This window comes from Oncorhynchus kisutch, linkage group LG16, assembly GCF_002021735.2.
Source record: "Oncorhynchus kisutch isolate 150728-3 linkage group LG16, Okis_V2, whole genome shotgun sequence".
Lineage (NCBI taxonomy): Eukaryota > Metazoa > Chordata > Actinopteri > Salmoniformes > Salmonidae > Oncorhynchus > Oncorhynchus kisutch.
In genome coordinates, this window is record NC_034189.2 from 29,871,900 (window position 1) to 29,890,986 (window position 19,087).

The window sequence follows — 19,087 nt, forward strand, 5'->3', positions numbered from 1 at the left end:
GAGAGAATGCGGGGGAGGAGAGGAAGGGGGAGGAGAAGACATTTTTGTACACATCTTGGCTGAAATAGCTTCAACTCTAATAATATCTACTGAGCTCAACGGAATGTGTATGTATGTGAAAGAGACTGTGTGTGCACAGATTTTCTGTTAAGACTGTACTGAATTGCATTTGTGTGTGTGTGTGCGTGTGTGCGTGCGTGCGCGCATATCAGTTCTATAGGTATTATGTGAGGAGAGGAGAGGACAGGGCTACAGCAGTTTGTGTAATGAGCATCTAGCTTTTTGATCACACACACACACAAACACACACGGCTAGAGGCCTGTCTGAACCTCTCCCTCCATTGCACCTAGGGAGCCTAATGAGGAGCAGGAGAAACAGACTTACACAGGGGAGTTGAAGTGAGACGGGTAGAAGGAGAAAGAGAGCGACAGAAAGAGAACATAATCTAATGGGAGAAAAGAAAAGGCAGAGGTCCTCATAAAGGAGAAAGACACGTTTCTAAGGATTTCAAAGGAGATACCAGTAACAAGACAGTTTGGTTGATAAAGTGAGTCTTGAGTGTAGTGAAAGTTATCTAACTGGACAGTCTTACCCTCTTCTGTATTGGCCAAGGCTTGGTAATGGCAGAAATATCACATGCGGTCATCAGCATTGACCTTCAGGGGGTAATAAACCAACACAAAAACATTGAATATCAAATGCAAAATGAAACAATTTCAAAAATGTTGCTGAGTTACAGTTCATATAAGGAAATCAGTCAATTGAAATAAACTCATTAGGCCTGAATCTATGGATTTCACATGACTGGGCAGGGGGTGTAGCCATGGGTGGGCCTTGGAGGACATAGGACCACCCACTTGGGGAGCCAGGCCCAGCCAATCAGAATGAGTTTTTCCCCACAAAAAGGCCTTTCTGATGACAAAAACCGCCCTCATTAGTAGGAGGGTGTTCCTAATATTTTGTACCCTCAGTTATATTATACAGTGATGGGGGTAAAAATGTGTAGTTACACATCGCATATATAATTTTTGGACAATATTATATTTATACTTTGACTCCAACTATCGAATTGTACAAAATAATGATATTTATTTTGCTAGGTAGCGTTAGCTAGAGCTAGTCGGCTGTACCTGCACCAAAACTCTGGTATTTTCATCCTATAGCTTGTTCTCATCTTCTTTTCAAGTAGTGAGTCAGCATATTTTCATCACTTTAATCCCACGAATAATCAAAACTCACTTTCTCATGTTCTCTTTTGTCTCCCTGCAGCAGACATAGTGAGCAATATGTTTGGAACATCAAATCGTGTTGTGATAATGTCATATTGTGAAGTCCCTGGCAACTCCCAGCCCTACCAGGGTTCATGTCAATTCCACCTCAATCCAGTCAATTTAGAAAGTGAAATTTAAAAAAAGGGCATATTATTTTCAATGGGGACTTTTTCATTGGGAATGTTTGATAGGGAATTTCAATTGCCTTTCGAAATTGACTGAATTGAAATGGAATTGATACCGACCTTGACAGACACAAATAATCAGTCCCCAGGTGAATGGTGAAGATGGTATGCTCTATGTGGTGTCCACTAACCTCAGTAAGTCTTTATGGTAGTCATCGTCCCAGACAAACTGGCTGTTCTTGGTCAGCTCAAAGAACTCTCCTCTCCTCCTGAAAAGATAAAACAGATATCCAATTAACTGCACATCTCCCCTCCGCCTACAGTCTAGTTATACGCCCACACTTCAGACAGGGAGAGGGGGGGAGAGAAGGAGGGAGAGGGAGGGGATATTAGGAGAGAGGTGGGTGTAAAAAATATAAATGTGTGATAGAGGTGGGGGGGGAGAGATATATAGTTTATCACAGTTTCAGAACATCATCATAGGATCTTCTAATGAATAGGCCAATGGGTTTCCACTTCCACCTTGACATTTCCCACAGCCCATCAACCTAAATTGAAGTTATAATGAAAACTGCATAAAATTTGACTTGAATGGGCTCCCGCTGTGAGCGTGCCAGCTGTGTGTGACATTTAACCTACTTCATGTACAGAGCCAGGTCCGTTGCCAGAATAGCCCTCTCGATCATCTTCAGAGTGGCCTTGTACTCATCCAGAGACAGACTGCTCAGAATCTGATTCCCCTGGGGGAGAGAGAGGGAAGGGACAGAGCGAGAGAGGGAGGGAGGTGGAGAGAGAAAGTGAGAGAGAGGGAGGGAGGGAGATGGAGAGAGAAAGAGAGAGAGAGAGAGAGAGAGGGAGATGGAGAGAGAAAGAGAAATAGAGAGAGAGGGAGGGATATGGAGAGAGAAAGAGAGAGGGAGGGAGGGAGATGGAGAGAGAAAGAGAGAGAGGGAGATGGAGAGAAAAGAGAGAGAGAGAGGGAGTGAGACAGAGAGAGAGAGGGAGATGGAGAGAGAAAGAGAGAGAGGGAGGGAGATGGAGAGAGAGAGATTGAGGGAGATGGAGAGAGAAAGAGAGAGATAGTGAGGGAGATGCAGAGAGAGAGAGAGAGGGGGAGGGAGATGGAGAGAGAAAGAGAGAGAGAGGGAGATGGAGAGAAAAAGAGAGGGAGGGAGATGGAGAGAGAAAGAGAGAGGGAGATGGAGAGAGAAAGAGAGAGAGAGGGAGGGAGATGGAGAGAGAAAGAGAGAGAGAGAGGGAGATGGAGAGAGAAAGAGAGGGAGGGAGATGGAGAGAGAAAGAGAAAGAGAGAGGGAGATGGAGAGAGAAAGAGAGAGAGAGGGAGGAAGATGGAGAGAGAAAGAGAGAGAGGCAGGGCATACAAGTTATTGAGCAAGTTCAACTATAGCATGGGTGCCATGACAACACAAATAGCAAAACACTCGAAATCAATTCAACCAATGGATCTGCTCTCCTTTCTTTGCGATGTGTGTGTATAATGGTGTGTGTCAACTTGTGTGTGTGTGTCTACTACATCCCAGATTAACTAAGTGTTGCTCTCCAGTGAATCTGTGCCCATAAAGATGAAGTGGCGCTTTATTACACCATAGAGGAGTGTTATCTCCTAGAGACTAGCAGCTGGAGCTCGTGGACTGCAACCCAAATGACATACTCCCTATACAGTGCAAGACTTTTGACAGGGTAGTGAGCGGTAAGAGGCAGTGCACTATATTGGGGATAGGGTGCCATAAGGCACTTGGAATTGGCACTAAAGAGGAAATGAGGAAACACTAACATCCTGCTATGTATCTCAAATACATTATGGCGAATGATGCCGGCCATTTTATTGTTCCTGAAGAATAAATGCAGAACTGACTGAACGAGTTACGGTAACAGTTCATTTGGATAGCCCATCTGTAGATGCTCTACAATAACATTTCAACTGACTATCTACTAAACCTAATCCTAACCTTAACCCCTTATCCTAACCCTAAACTTAACCCTTACCCTTATTCTAAACCTAACCTTAACCTTATTCTAAACCTAACCTTAACGTAACCCTAGCAAGCAGACGCTGATCAACAGATAGTTTGTTGATAGTATGACCATCTGCAGAGCATCTCCCAAGTGTGATCCAATTTCCTGAGTAAATAATGGAATGAGTGTGTGTGTGTGTGTGTGTGTGTGTTCTTACTGGGCTGTTGAGGATCATGAGACACTGGTCAAAGTGGTGGTGCTCCATGGTGGAGTGGCAGTAGAGCTGGGCCAGGGGGTGGTCACTCCTGATGGAAGTAGTTACACACAGAACTGTGAGATACGCACACGCACACACAGAGAAAGATACGCACACGCACACGCACACACACACAGAGAGAGAAAGATATGCATACGCACACACACACCACACACAGAGAAAGATATGCACACACACACACACACACACACTATTACAGCCTACCTTTGTATGTAGGAGTTGTTGACTCCTCTGTGGTCCAGGTCGTGACTCAGGGTGGCGATCATCAAGGCCAGGATCTCCAGCTCACTCATATTGCTCTGACAGACAGAGAGATGGAGGGAGAGAAAGAGAGGGAGAAGAAGAGAGGCACACCATCCACAAAGATGTCATTGGGGTTACCCTTTACAAAGACCATAGTACACACACACACACACACACACCCACAGACACACACAAACAGACAGACACACACTGACAGACACACACAGACACAAGCACCCCCGCACCAACTTCCATCACAAGGCCATAGGAGGCTACCAGCAAACAAACATAGACACAGGTTCACATATGTACACCGTATGCACGCATACATACATACACCCACACACATACACCCACACACATACACATACATACGCTTTATCTTGTCCAAGTCTCAGTTGTAAATGAAAACTTGCTCTCAACTGGCCTACCTGGTTATATAAAGATGAAATAAAACAATTAAATACATAAACCCACATACATACTAGAGGTCGACCGATTAATTAGGGCCAATTTCAAGTTTTCATAACAATCGGTAATCGGCATTTTTGGACACCGATTAGGGCCAATTACATTGCACTCCACGAGGAGACTGCGTGGCAGGCTGACCACCTGTTGCGCGAGTGCAGCAAGGAGCCAAGGTAAGTTGCTAGCTAGCATTACATTTATCTTCTAAAAAACAATCAATCTTAACATAATCACTAGTTAACTACACATGGTTGATGATATTACTAGTTTATCTAGCTTGTCCTGCGTTGCAGATAATCAATGCGGTGCCTGTTAAGTTATCATCAAATCACAGCCTACTTCGCCAAACGGGTGATGATTTAGCAAGCGCATTCGCGAGAAAAAGCACTGTCGTTGCACCAATGTGTACCTAACCATAAACATCAACGCCTTTCTTAAAATCAATGCACAAGTACATTTTTTTAAACCTGCATATTTAGTTAATATTGCCTGCTAACATGAATTTCTTTTAACTAGGGAAATTGTGTCACTTCTCTTGCGTTCTGTGCATGCAGAGTTAGGGTATATGCAGCAGTTTAGGCCATCTGGCTCGTTGCGAACTGTGTGAAAACCATTTCTTCCTAACAAACGTAATTCATTTGCCAGAATTGTACATAATTATGACATATATTTGAAGGTTGTGCAATGTAACAGCAATATCACATTGTAGGATTTTTAATGAATTTATTTGCAAATTATGGTGGAAAATAAGTATTTGTTCAACTACAAACAAGCAAGATTTCTGGCTCTCACAGACCTGTAACTTATTCTTTGAGAGGCTCCTCTGTCCTCCACTCGTTACCTGTATTAATGGCACCTGTTTGAACTTGTTATCAGTATAAAAGACACCTGTCCACAACCTCAAACAGTCACACTCCAAACTCCACTATGGCCAAGACCAAAGAGCTGTCAAAGGACACCAGAAACAAAATTGTAGACCTGCACCAGGCTGGGAAGACTGAATCTGCAATAGGTAAGCAGCTTTTTTTGAGGAAATTATTGTGGGAGCAATTATTAGGAAATGGAAGACATACAAGACCACTGATAATCTCCCTCGATCTGGGGCTCCACGCAAGATCTCACCCCGTGGGGTCAAAATGATCACAGGAACGGTGAGCAAAAATCCCAGAACCAGTGAGCTGGGACCAAAGTAACAAAGCCTACCATCAGTAACACACTACGCCGCCAGGGACTCAAATCCTGCAGTGCCAGACGTGTCCCCCTGCTTAAGCCAGTACATGTCCAGGCCCATCTGAAGTTTGCTAGAGAGCATTTGGATGATCCAGAAGAAGATTGGGAGAATGTCATATGGTCAGATGAAACCAAAATATAACTTTTTGGTAAAAACTCAACTCGTCGTGTTTGGAGGACAAAGAATGCTGAGTTGCATCCAAAGAACACCATACCTACTGTGAAGCATGGGGGTGGAAACATCATGCTTTGGGGCTGTTTTTCTGCAAAGGGATCAGGACGACTGATCTGTGTAAAGGAAAGAATGAATGGGGCCATGTATCGTGAGATCTTTAGTGAAAACATCCTTCCATCAGCAAGGGCATTGAAGATGAAACGTGGCTGAGTCTTTCAGCATGACAATGATCAATGAACAATGATCCCAAATACACCGCCCGGGAAATGAAGGAGTGGCTTCGTAAGAAGCATTTCAAGGTCCTGGAGTGGCCTAGCCAGTCTCCAGATCTCAACCTCATAGAAAATCTTTGGAGGGAGTTGAAAGTCCGTGTTGCCCAGCAACAGCCCCAAAACATCACTGTTCTAGAGGAGATCTGCATGGAGGAATGGGCCAAAATACCAGCAACAGTGTGTGAAACCTTGTGAAGAGTTACAGAAAACGTTTGACCTTTTGCCAACAAAGGGTGTATAACAAAGTATTGAGATAAACTTTTGTTATTGACCGAATACTTATTTTCCATCATAATTTGAAAATAAATTCATTAAAAATCCTACAATGTGATTTTCTGGATTTTTCTTTCTGATTTTGTCTGTCATAGTTGAAGTGTACCTATGATGCAAATTACAGGCCTCTCTCATCTTCTTAAGTGGGAGAACTTGCACAATTGGTGACTGACTAAATACTTTTTTGCCCCACTGTACATACATACAAACACCCACACACATACACCCACACATAAACCCACATGCATACATACATACATACATACACCCACACACATACACATATACACCCACACACATACATAAACCCACATACATACATACACCCACACACATACATCCACATGCATACATACATACATGCATACATACATACATACATACACCCACACATAAACCCACATGCATACATACATACATACATACATACATACATACATACATACATACATACATACATACATACATACATACATACATACATACATACATACATACACCCACACACATACACATATACACCCACACACATACATAAACCCACATACATACATACACCCACACACATACATCCACACACATACAGTGCCTTGCGAAAGTATTCGGCCCCCTTGAACTTTGCGACCTTTTGCCACATTTCAGGCTTCAAACATAAAGATATAAAACTGTATTTTTTTGTGAAGAATCAACAACAAGTGGGACACAATCATGAAGTGGAACGACATTTATTAACAAAACTTTTTTAACAAATCAAAAACTGAAAAATTGGGCGTGCAAAATTATTCAGCCCCCTTAAGTTAATACTTTGTAGCGCCACCTTTTGCTGCGATTACAGCTGTAAGTCACTTGGGGTATGTCTCTATCAGTTTTGCACATCGAGAGACAGAAATTTATTCCCATTCCTCCTTGCAAAACAGCTCGAGCTCAGTGAGGTTGGATGGAGAGCATTTGTGAACAGCAGTTTTCAGTTCTTTCCACAGATTCTCGATTGGATTCAGGTCTGGACTTTGACTTGGCCATTCTAACACCTGGATATGTTTATTTTTGAACCATTCCATTGTAGATGTTTTGGATCATTGTCTTGTTGGAAGACAAATCTCCGTCCCAGTCTCAGGTCTTTTGCAGACTCCATCAGGTTTTCTTCCAGAATGGTCCCGTATTTGGCTCCATCCATCTTCCCATCAATTTTAACCATCTTCCCTGTCCCTGCTGAAGAAAAGCAGGCCCAAACCATGATGCTGCCACCACCATGTTTGACAGTGGGGATGGTGTGTTCAGGGTGATGCGCTGTGTTGCTTTTACACCAAACATAACGTTTCGCATTGTTGCCAAAAAGTTCCATTTTGGTTTCATCTGACCAGAGCACCTTCCTCCACATGTTTGGTGTGTCTCCCAGGTGGCTTGTGGCAAACTTTAAACAACACTTTTTATGGATATCTTTAAGAAATGGCTTTCTTCTTGCCACTCTTCCATAAAGGCCAGATTTGTGCAATATACGACTGATTGTTGTCCTATGGACAGAGTCTCCCACCTCAGCTGTAGATCTCTGCAGTTCATCCAGAGTGATCATGGGCCTCTTGGCTGCATCTCTGATCAGTCTTCTCCTTGTATGAGCTGAAAGTTTAGAGGGACGGCCAGGTCTTGGTAGATTTGCAGTGGTCTGATACTCCTTCCATTTCAATATTATCGCTTGCACAGTGCTCCTTGGGATGTTTAAAGATTGGGAAATCTTTTTGTATACAAATCCGGCTTTCAACTTCTTCACAACAGTATCTCGGACCTGCCTGGTGTGTTCCTTGTTCTTCATGATGCTCTCTGCGCTTTTAACGGACCTCTGAGACTATCACAGTGCACGTGCATTTATACGGAGACTTGATTACACACAGGTGGATTGTATTTATCATCATTAGTCATTTAGGTCAACATTGGATCATTCAGAGATCCTCACTGAACTTCTGGAGAGAGTTTGCTGCACTGAAAGTAAAGGGGCTGAATAATTTTGCACGCCCAATTCTTCAGTTTTTGATTTGTTAAAAAAGTTTGAAATATCCAATAAATGTCATTTCACTTCATGATTGTGTCCCACTTATTGTTGATTCTTCACAAAAAAATACAGTTTTATATCTTTATGTTTGAAGCCTGAAATGTGGCAAAAGGTCGCAAAGTTCAAGGGGGCCGAATACTTTCGCAAGGCACTGTACATAAACCCACATACATACATACACATACACCCACACACATACATAAACCCACATACACCCACACACATACACATATACACCCACACACATACATAAACCCACATACATACATACACATACACCTACACACATACACCCACACACATACGCACACATATATCCCCTCCTCTCCACTACCTCGACAAAAGAACACACAGGTGCTTATCACAAGTCATAAATACGACCAACGAGACACAAATGGTTAGGCAAACAAACTTACACGGCAACCCTCGACACGCACGCACACTCATTACAGAGAGGGGTGTTAGGCTCTTAGCACTGTCTGCTTGAGAAAGCAGCTTACACATGAACTCAACAGCCATTTGTTAGCAACAACGGGAGTGTAACATTTAACCTACTGCTTAATCTGCAAAGACAATTAGGACAGAGCTGGGTGTGAGCACTGAGGGGAACCGGGTTAAACTGGAACTGCGTGTTTGGGATAGGTTGAGTTCTGTTTATGTCTGAGACAGTGCCTGCTCAAGTGTCCGTTCAAGTGTCTTCAACTTGCTATTCGCAATAAGAATATTCTTCATAATATCTGATGACTTTCAGTCAAGATATCGGAGTAACACATTCAGATGTAGTGGAGAATATTTGTTGTTTTGGTATTTAAATATGGAGGTTACTGGAAGCCAATGCTGACTTGACAAAACACAACGGTGGGACGGACCCAGTCATGGCACTGTTACAGCACGGTGACTCATTAGCCATTGATCGAACTAACACACACGAGACGTGCTGCTGGGGTTGATTATCTACTGATTGGACGGCGTGACCCGGCACCCCTGCCCTGCTGGCCATTGATTGGCTGAGCTCACCTGTAACTGGCCAGATTTGAACAGGGCGAACATGCACTGGGAGGTGTTAAAGGCGTGTCTCCAGTTGTGGTAGGCCACGTTCTTCCTATAGTTCTTCTTTACGCTCAGGATCCACTGGCACAGACTCTACAGAGAGAGAGGAACGGGTGGGGGGGGGGGGTTGAGGGATCGCAGCAGGAAATAGACAAGAAAAAGTGGGGAGAAACAGGGAAAGACGTGGGGGAGGAGGAGGAGAAGAGGGCAAAAAACAGACCAAATGGTAACCAGTGACAGCGAGTATCTGCACATCCTCAGTCGGTAGGGCTTGATATAATCTGGCCAGCCTGGCATTCTGACTGGCACTATAGAGAAAACCCTGACCACACTGCTAATCAAATCATTAGATTCTGTTGATCGTATCTTTATCCAATCTTCCCATGTCCATCCATTTGCCGGCATCGGCTTCCAAAACAATTCCCCATTAGTCAATGCACAGTAGTGGCTAACACTTTTCGCCTGACTTGCCAATAATCGAAAATGAATTTGATTGGCATTTATGTTGCCCTTTTCTCAACCTCAAAATGCTTTGCATTGTATGCTGTTCAAGTCCAATCTATTGTTACTGCTGAAAGGTCAGGTCACTACGGTATCTCTCATACTGTATCCTCTCAATTCTCAATCGTATGGCTGTTCTGAGGCCAGTGATGGTCAACCATGTCTCATAGGTGTGCAGTGGAGTGATCAGCGAGGTACAGCCCGACACTGAACTAGAGCGCTGACCTGCTCTTGTTTATACACTTGGGTGGTCATCGTGCCTGCTCTCACTCAAAGAGCTGAAAAATAACCGGGCTCTGTGTAGGGCCCTCACAGCCAATCAAAGGCTCTCTTTATGAGCCGTCCTGGCCGCAGGGCACTCCGGAGGGCAACTGTGCCGTTAGAGAACCTCTTAATAATATGTAATGGGGTGAGGGGCTGTATTTTAGGATGTAAAAACACACACATCTATGTCAACACTTGTATGCACAGTTGCGTATACACACACACACACACACACTACAATTAACACACACGCACGTCGGTATGCACGTATGCGCGCACACACACACACACCCACCAACCTTGTATTTCATCTGGAAGTTCTGGACCAGGTTGAGGTCTACAAACATGCGTATGGTGGCCTGAGTGGTCTCAGCGTCGGACAGCTCAAAGTCACTGAAGCTAAACTCCATCAGGCGCAGAGACTGGGCTGACGGAACAGTGGCTGCCTTCAAATACAGAGGGAGAGAGAGGGTAGAGGAGTGTGTGAGATGGATGCACACACACACACACGCCCACGCACACACACGTTCATATACGATATGCACGCATGTACACACACACATATACTGTAGGTATGCACAAACGCACACACATAGACACACGCATGCTAACACGCCCACATACCCTCCCTAAACACCAGGGATCTATAGCAGGCATTAATAATCGATGAGCTGTGATCAGCAGAGTCTAAGGCACACAGGAGGAGCATCTATCTGTGTTCGGCTCGCCTCCCCTACAACTGACAGACGGCACATCTACACAGAGCAGACAGGACACCCCCTAATGCACACAGGATCTCTCTCTCTCTCCTCTTCTGCTGTCTCTACCACTCCGTCTCTCACTTTATTTCGGATCACTTCCTCTTTAATCTGTGGTTGTATATTAATCCTCTCTCTCCTTCTCCATTTCTGTCCCCCTGTCACCGTCTATATCCGCTGCAGTCTCTCTCTTCCTCTCTGCATCTCTCTCTCTCTCTTCCTTTCTCCATCTCTCTCTCTCTCTTCCTCTCTGCATCTCTCTCTCTCTCTTCCTCTCTCCATCTCTCTCTCTCTCTCTTCCTTTCTCCATCTCTCTCTCTCTTCCTTTCTCCATCTCCCTCTCTCTCTTCCTCTCTGCATCTCTCTCTCTCTCTTCCTTTCTCCATCTCTCTCTCTCTCTTCCTCTCTCCATCTCTCTCTCTCTTCCTTTCTCCATCTCTCTCTCTCTCTTCCTTTCTCCATCTCTCTCTCTCTTCCTCTCTCCATCTCTCTCTCTCTCTCTTCCTTTCTCCATCTCTCTCTCTCTCTCTTCCTCTCTCCATCTCTCTCTCTCTCTGCCCCCTCCTTTCTCCATCTTGCATATACACACTCTGGCATTTTCTTGACCTCTCTGTCTGGTGGTTTTAATCTCTATCTCTTTCTGGCAGCAGAGCCAGCTCAGACGGAGAGCGACAGAGAGAAGCCGTTGGGACTGAGAGAGATAAAAGAGCGAAAGCAGGGGAATCCCGTAATATTATTCTGTCAGACAGAAAGGATAACAGCTTTTACTACCACCACCACCATAGATACAGTGTACGCCATTTAGCATACGCTTTTATCCACATTCCTTACACATGGGTGATCCCAGGAATCGAACCCACAACCCATGGCATTGTAAGCATCATATTCTACCGACTGAGCCACAGAGAAGACGTTTTTATTTATTTAATTTAAATTTTACACCTTTATTTCAACAAGGAACACAGACTGAGACCAAGGTCTCTTTTACAGCTGGGCCCTGCGTATACATGTTTACACATACAGTTTAGGCACAATGATTAAGAAACTACACAAGACAAGACGATCACAGATCACACAAAAAAATACAGCGACAGATTACATTTACACACAGGTTATTCCCACTAACAGCACAAGTACTTGCATTAGACAGCGAAGTCCAACCCACGTTTTGATATAAAACACAATGGTGAGTTGTGTAGCTAGCACCCGTAATAAACCTAAGTGCGCAATGTTAAGTAGCATCCAGTGATTTAAGTGTTGATGCCGTAGCATGCATGTAGATAATATCCCCATAATCTGTAACAGACATACAGTATGAATGCTTCCGCTCAGTGTTTGAGATCAATTGACACTTTACCATGGCACTTTGAGATTTATTTTAAACTGCTAAAACCCTTACGCACCACTGCACTTTGTATACCAGGGTTGGCTGGCCTTCTCTAGTCACTCATAGGCTCAGGCACTGGTATACTTTTATTTACAAAGCCATTTTGGGTTTACTACCTTTTTATTTGGGCATTTCTATTGTTCAGAAATGTGGTGGGTACTCTCTTCAATTCGCTGGACTTTATCCTGCTAACTGTTCCAAATGTTCGAACTGAATTTGGTAAAAGGGCTTTTATGTACTCTGCGCCATCGTCTTGGAACTCCTTACAAAATACTTTTAAACTGGAAGAACTTGTCCCGATTGGTGTTTTTAAATCACTGATGAATGATCTTGAGACTGACTCCCTGACCTGTCAATGTTTTTAATTAGCTGTTTTTGATTTTGTTATATTCTTGTGAATTCTATGGTTTTTACTAGATTACTTGTAGTTGTTCATGTTGTTTGTCTGTAATTGTTGTAATGACTTGGTGCTGCTTATCTTGGCCAGGACGCTCTTGAAAAAGAGATTTTAAATCTCAATGAGCCCTTCCTGGTTAAGTAAAGGTTAAATAAAATAAATTAATAAATAATAAATCATTCTAACTAGGGAAACATCAATACTTCAGAGAGTCAACGGCTCAGCAACAGTGACGGAACACTGCCTAGGGAGGGTGACATGGCCTAAAAAGGAGTCCGTGGCCCAGATATGATACTGTGCTGTACCTCATCAGCCACCATACTACAGCCTCCACTGCCTCAGGGAAAATATATAATTAGATTTTGTCATCAGGCCATTTCATCTCAGGATACGAAAATGCCGTATGATCTTCGGAAAAGGTCACGCGGTGTAAATGAGCGTCTAATAGTGTTCGGGGGTGGGGACCAAGTTTCATAGAAAAGCCGTATGGATTTATCCCGAAAAATGCTACAAAAAAGAAAAGGAAGAGAAAGAAAGAAAGAAAAGAAGAAGGAAACTAAAAAGAGACAAAGTAAAAGATAATGAAGGCATAGCCTTAAACAAAGCCCTTCTCCCTATGTGGTCGTAGTGTCTCCTCTTGTGCACAGTTAGAATATAATTGGACAAGTCGTAAAATGAGTCATATTAACTAAATAGCTGCTCCCACTATAATCCATATATTATGGCAGCTAGCGGCAGACCTAAAGACTCGCCACCTAAATTACTTCATAAGGACTTAAATATGCTGACACCTTAGCATTAGCTGGCAGGAGTCGGATTATTCTCTTTAACCCCAATTAATCATTGAGAATCTTTCAAAGCAAAATGATTCGGGTTTTAAATAGGCTTTCTGGAATGGGTGTTGTGCATACTTTCACTTTTAAACCCTACTGCGGTCTTTTTTCGTGTTCTTTCTTTCCTCAGTCCATTATCCCCATAGGTCTTAATGTATGTATCAGTGTGAGAGTCGGCCATATTGTGTTACTAATTGGTTGGGTTTACATGCTGAATCAGCGCTGGGTCTCGTTACATGATGGCTGAAGTCCACTCATCTTTACACTGCCTGATGGAAGGCATCTGTCTGGCATTGTGTATGGACGCAAGTGTATGTGTGTGTGTGTGTGTGTGTGTGTGTGTGTGTGTGTGTGTGTGTGTGTGTGTGTGTGTGTATAGTGTTAAGTTAATAAATTGTAATTTACCGCGGTTACCTGCAGCGCCCGTGTCTCTTCCTCTGCAGCAGAGGCGTGATACGAGAGGACCTGAGAATGACACACACAAACACACAGCGACTGTTCTCCTTAAAAGTCAACACGATCGCTCTGACCGAGTATACAACTAAAAAACAGATTTCACATTTTGGTAGATGACACTTTCACAGATTTCCTCCCCCGTGAGATGTTTCTGACCTCAGACAGACAGCCCTGCCAAACACACATCCTTCAACCCCAAGTCCATCCATATCAGAGGCCTGTCATTGATAATTGGGGGAGAAAAACTGAGAAAGCTAGAAGAGGTCAGTCCTCGCGATGGCTACAGCGCCGCTGGAGAATGGGCTGAAGTGGTGGCTGCTGGGTAACGGCGGGGAGAGTGTCAGCTGCAGCCGAGAGGGGACGTCACCGGGGAGCCCTGACAGTGACAGCTCCAGAATAGAACAGTCAGGGAGAGAACAGGAGAGGGGGAGGACCGGAGGAGAGGAGGAGGATACATACGCCATCGAGGGCTGAAGAGGTCTAGGATAGAGTTGGAGTGATCACGCTAGTTCTGTTTTAACGCGGGGGAAGACGGAGCAGAGTATGGAGAAGACTATCCAGTCTTTCCTAATGGCAACCATCGCTGTTACTCTCGATCCCCCATGTTTAAGGTCTCCATATTGTAGTTGCCTGCAGAGGCACTGAGCTAGCTTTATCTTACAATACCTCAATATTATCATGAACCATTAGGATGTAAAACTCCAAACTGACCTGAGACCTGTGTCACTTACCTCCAATGTGACCTCCTGTTTGGCCATGGCTCTCTCCACTGTTTCATACATCTGGGTGTTCTGTATACCCAGTCCACAGAAGATGGCGAAGGCCTCTAGGAACTGTTCATCGTTTCGGTTGAAGGACTTCACCTTCCCCGATGCCTCATCCATCTTGTTCACCAACTGACACACACCTTCAAGACCCGACATAGGGGTAAATGTTGGAAACATATCAGGACGTTAATGACACACACACACTCATGCACACACACACCAGACAAAACATTGAACTGACACACAGTTGTAGACACACAGGACAAAAAGGTTTTGTGCTTCTTTTTTTTATTTTTAAGTTTCTTCTCCCCCCCCCCCCCACACACACACATTCCAGACACTTAGGGGACAAAACTTTAGTTTGCTTCTCATTTTCAATATTCAATAGTTTGCTGTGAGGGACCTCTTGTCTGAAACTAAAAGCTCCATCTACTCCATGACTAATGGTCCAATAAATGTTTGTTGACAGCAAAGTTCTAATGTATAAAACACCTGCCCTATCCTCAGCCTGGAGACCTACTTACTAGTCACATCATGGAAACGTGTCATCGCTAACACTCTGATCCTTCCCCTTTACCTTCAGCTGCCCTTTCTCCTACATATCCTGCTTGACATTACAGGTGGCTTAACTAATGCAAATACATAAGTCACATTTTACAATGTGACTTATCCGGAGTGAGTTACGCTAGGGGAAAAAATGTATACTGCTTCATTAATGTCAGTGGCAGAGCTACTAAGAACATATAATGTCCACGTTTGAATCAATAAATTAATTCTAAGGAAATTAGGTTGAGTGGAGAAGGGGAAGGGGAGGTATGGTAATAAATTCTATATTAAAGTCTAGTGGCAGAAGGTTGTCTTTTGATCTGAGTGTCTCCTAGACTCTTCAGGCAGTTGGTTGAGAGGCTAAAGGGACCTGTTCTGTTTGATCATTGGGGAGTGGGGGGACATACATTATGGTTACACCACTGCCCAGCTAATTAATTGATCTATTTGTGCCTTTATTCATACATGCAATTCAAATCTCTTTTACAAGAAAGACCTGTTTAGGTCTTGTAATGATCTCAGCTAATGATGTTAGGTTATAATGCAAATGCAAATTATGCTAATGCTAAGGATGCGTTAATGAATGAGAGGGAAAACTCTTGGTTGCGACTAATGAATGAGGATACAATAGGGCAATATCTGTAAACACAAACCATAAAGAGAGAGAGAGCGAGAGAGCGAGAGCGAGAGCGAGAGCGAGAGAGAGACAGACAGACAGACAGACAGACAGACAGACAGACAGACAGACAGAGGTAGGTACCTATCACTTTATCCTTCTTCCCGTTCCTGATAGGAGTACAGAGCAAACTCTTGATCTGGTTACTGGGGTGCTCTGGGTTTTCACTCTGAAGGAAACAAAGAATCACAACTAGAGGCTCAACAAAAAAGATGGCCGACATAGGATGAACATTCTGGAACAGATCATGTTCAGTACTGACCATCCAGGGAAAGCGTTGGTCTTTGGTGACGTCAGAGATGTTCAGAGGTTCCATGGTGTTCTTCACGTACTGGGCATACATGTAGTTTATCTGACTCACGTCACAGTCCCTGTGGGGAACACAACATTGTAATACTTGTTTTATTAGACTGTGGACAACTTCTACATTACTTACACATAAACACCCCAAGCACCCTTAGCGTATGACTGCTCTGTTGAGTTGGGTGGATCTCATCACGTTGCCACTGCATTGGCTGTATTGCATTGTATTGTCTTTCTAAGCCTCAGTGAATACGCATGTACAGAAGCCAGTGCTGAAGGCTCCATACCTGGACTTAAGAATATCTTGGCTGATTGTCAGAAGGAACTGACTATGATTAAGCTTGACCAGGCCTGTCACGGCATAATGACTGTTTATTATTATCTCAACTGATGCCAGGACAGACAGAAACATGAATAACTAATATCCTATTTGTACTACTGCATATGTCTTTAAAGACAAGCTCTAACTGCAGCAGCAAAGCTGTGGCACGGTTGAGATGATGGCCAAAATACAGACAAAAGTGGAGAACCTTCGCTGCTGCGCTCCCCATCAGCCGGCGTGACGGGGGACGGGGGGGGGTGAGTGATACGTCTTTATTTAATCGACTCAGGGTAGGATGAGGGTTAAGGATTAAGAATCGTCTGCGGTGAATTTAAGTTTAAAAAAACAAAACTTGTCTACCCTTCTCCAATATGGTTCGCAGACGCACACTGTTACTTTTCAGTGGCGACCCGCCATTCAGGAGCCCCACGTTAGTGAGTTAATAAAGTCTCCATACAAACATAGTATTTTTTGCTTTCTTGAGCAAGGTAGCTGCAAAATGCAGGTGTTTCAGCCTAGCCCAGTGCTTTCTGTGCTGGTGGGGCAGCCAGCGGAAAATATGGAGCGTAGGGCGTGGGAATGTTTTCGAGTTGCGCCATAATTGGCTCAGTGTTCTGTCACTCATTGGGACACTACGTCACTGCCAAATCTAAGGGGAGAGCTCGAAATTCAAGCCCCTTGGGTGCTGCCATAGAGTTACAATAGAAGAGCCCATCCAAGAAGGCTCAAGGTCATTGGCCACAGATAAAATTACGTCAAATCACATTATATCTACAGTAGTTTTGATTGGACTGATCATGTCAACATCATACTTTCAAAATCTTAGCTAGCAAGCTAGACAACCAATCATCATCATGATTCATCGTGAATCAAGTCGACAATCTACTGGCAAATCCTTTTCAATCCTTGTCATATGAAGAGAAATAATGAAGATAAAATAAAGATAAAATGTATCGGTGCTCATCAGCCATTGAACATTACACAATGAGTGGTTTGAAAGGAATCAGTTGCGAACTGCAAGCACTGCAAAGCAATCACTAGCCTGCTATTCAGTGGAGTGGCTGTGTGGTCCCTATTCTGGGTTTAAGGGTCTCTTTTCCAAGCTTAAAATGATAAACATTCAACATTGGCCATGCTCAAAACAACTGTTAACTCGGAACTGGGAAATCTGACTTTAGTGAGTTCAAGACAACTGGGAACTCTGGAGAAAAAAGAGCTCTGACTGGCAAAATATATTTTAAATGGTCATCCAACTCAGAATTGTTAGTTAGGAACTCGAGACTCTTTCTAGAGCTACCACCCAAAGATCACTGACGTCATCATGATTCAACCTTTTTTGCAGTTCCCAGTTGTCTTGAAAGCACCATAAATCTAGAGAATGCTAGACTTTGATGACAAAGTTGTCACACCCTGATCTTTTTCACCTGTCTTTGTGATTGTCTCCACCTCCCTCCAGGTGTCACCCATCTTCCCCATTTTCCCTTGTGTATTTATACCTGTGTTCTCTGTTTATCTGTTGCCAGGTCGTCAAGGTTTGCAAATACCCACACACAACACACTTGTTATGACTATTTGTTTTTAAAATACTATGTTTGATTTGTGTGTTCTATTTCCTTTGGGTTTCGTGGGTTTTCCATTTGTCTTAGTGCCAAGGTATCTTAAAGGGGCATGCACACACATGGAAGTTTCAGAAGTTTTTATTTTCTGAGTTTTAATTAAATACATTCATGATTTTGATAAAGGACTGTAATGGAAACCTGGGACACAACATGTATGAAATGTTTGACAGTTTTTCATGAATTAGTCTAATATAGTAAGAAACTCTTCTTTGAAGGGTTTGTATGACCTGTGATCTCTGTCCTGACTTTCCTGTGTGGTTTCATCACCCTCATTGGAAAGCCATTTGGATAATGAATTTTAGGTTATTTGTAATACTGATTTCAAGGTCTTTTGTAATTTTTTATTTGACCTTTATTTAACCAGGCAAGTCAGTTAAGAACAAATTCTAGTCCAACGCTCTAACCACTAGGCTACCCTGCCTTGATAATTATGATGAAGTTTATAGTTCTTAGCCATATTTGTGATTTGGATCAATGTGAAGAAGGAGAAGGCATTTCCTTTGACTATGGGTAGGCTGCCTTATGTCTATTTTCCTATGACCGTATGGGTACAATTATTTTTCTTTATGGAGTCGTTAAGACTAGTGATTTGAATTTGATTTTGTTATTTGAAATGTTGTTTTATTTTTTGACCAATTGTAGTGTTTTATTTATTTATTTATTTACACATTACTCACATGGAGAGTTATGTGTCAAAATGGGGGAGGGTACAGTCCTCTGAGGTTTTGGATTGAAGTTTACACACCTTGAGTGATGTGTAGGAGTGTATGGAGTGATATGTGAAAGAGTGTATTGTTGTGTTGTTTGTTCTGTTCTATTCCCGATGTGTTATAGGGCTAACTTCCTGATCCT

General features: G+C 43.2%; 1 protein-coding gene across 5 annotated transcripts in view; it reads right to left on the minus strand.

Moving 5' to 3' along the window:
- The window catches only part of LOC109906607 (cGMP-specific 3',5'-cyclic phosphodiesterase), a 95,431-nt gene that overhangs the window by 3,116 nt on the left and 73,228 nt on the right, over nucleotides 1-19,087 (minus strand). For 4 of the 5 annotated variants that reach the window (XM_031792205.1, XM_031792207.1, XM_020504404.2 and 1 more), the window contains exons 9-19: nucleotides 16,254-16,362; nucleotides 16,076-16,160; nucleotides 14,734-14,909; nucleotides 13,952-14,011; nucleotides 10,471-10,617; nucleotides 9,374-9,499; nucleotides 3,856-3,950; nucleotides 3,592-3,679; nucleotides 2,037-2,137; nucleotides 1,589-1,666; nucleotides 594-657 (exon numbers count right to left, since the gene is read on the minus strand). In XM_031792205.1, the coding sequence (XP_031648065.1) occupies nucleotides 594-657; nucleotides 1,589-1,666; nucleotides 2,037-2,137; nucleotides 3,592-3,679; nucleotides 3,856-3,950; nucleotides 9,374-9,499; nucleotides 10,471-10,617; nucleotides 13,952-14,011; nucleotides 14,734-14,909; nucleotides 16,076-16,160; nucleotides 16,254-16,362 (1,129 nt within the window). The remainder of the gene's footprint in view (nucleotides 1-593; nucleotides 658-1,588; nucleotides 1,667-2,036; nucleotides 2,138-3,591; nucleotides 3,680-3,855; nucleotides 3,951-9,373; nucleotides 9,500-10,470; nucleotides 10,618-13,951; nucleotides 14,012-14,733; nucleotides 14,910-16,075; nucleotides 16,161-16,253; nucleotides 16,363-19,087) is intronic. The other variant, XM_020504405.2, reaches the window with a different exon arrangement.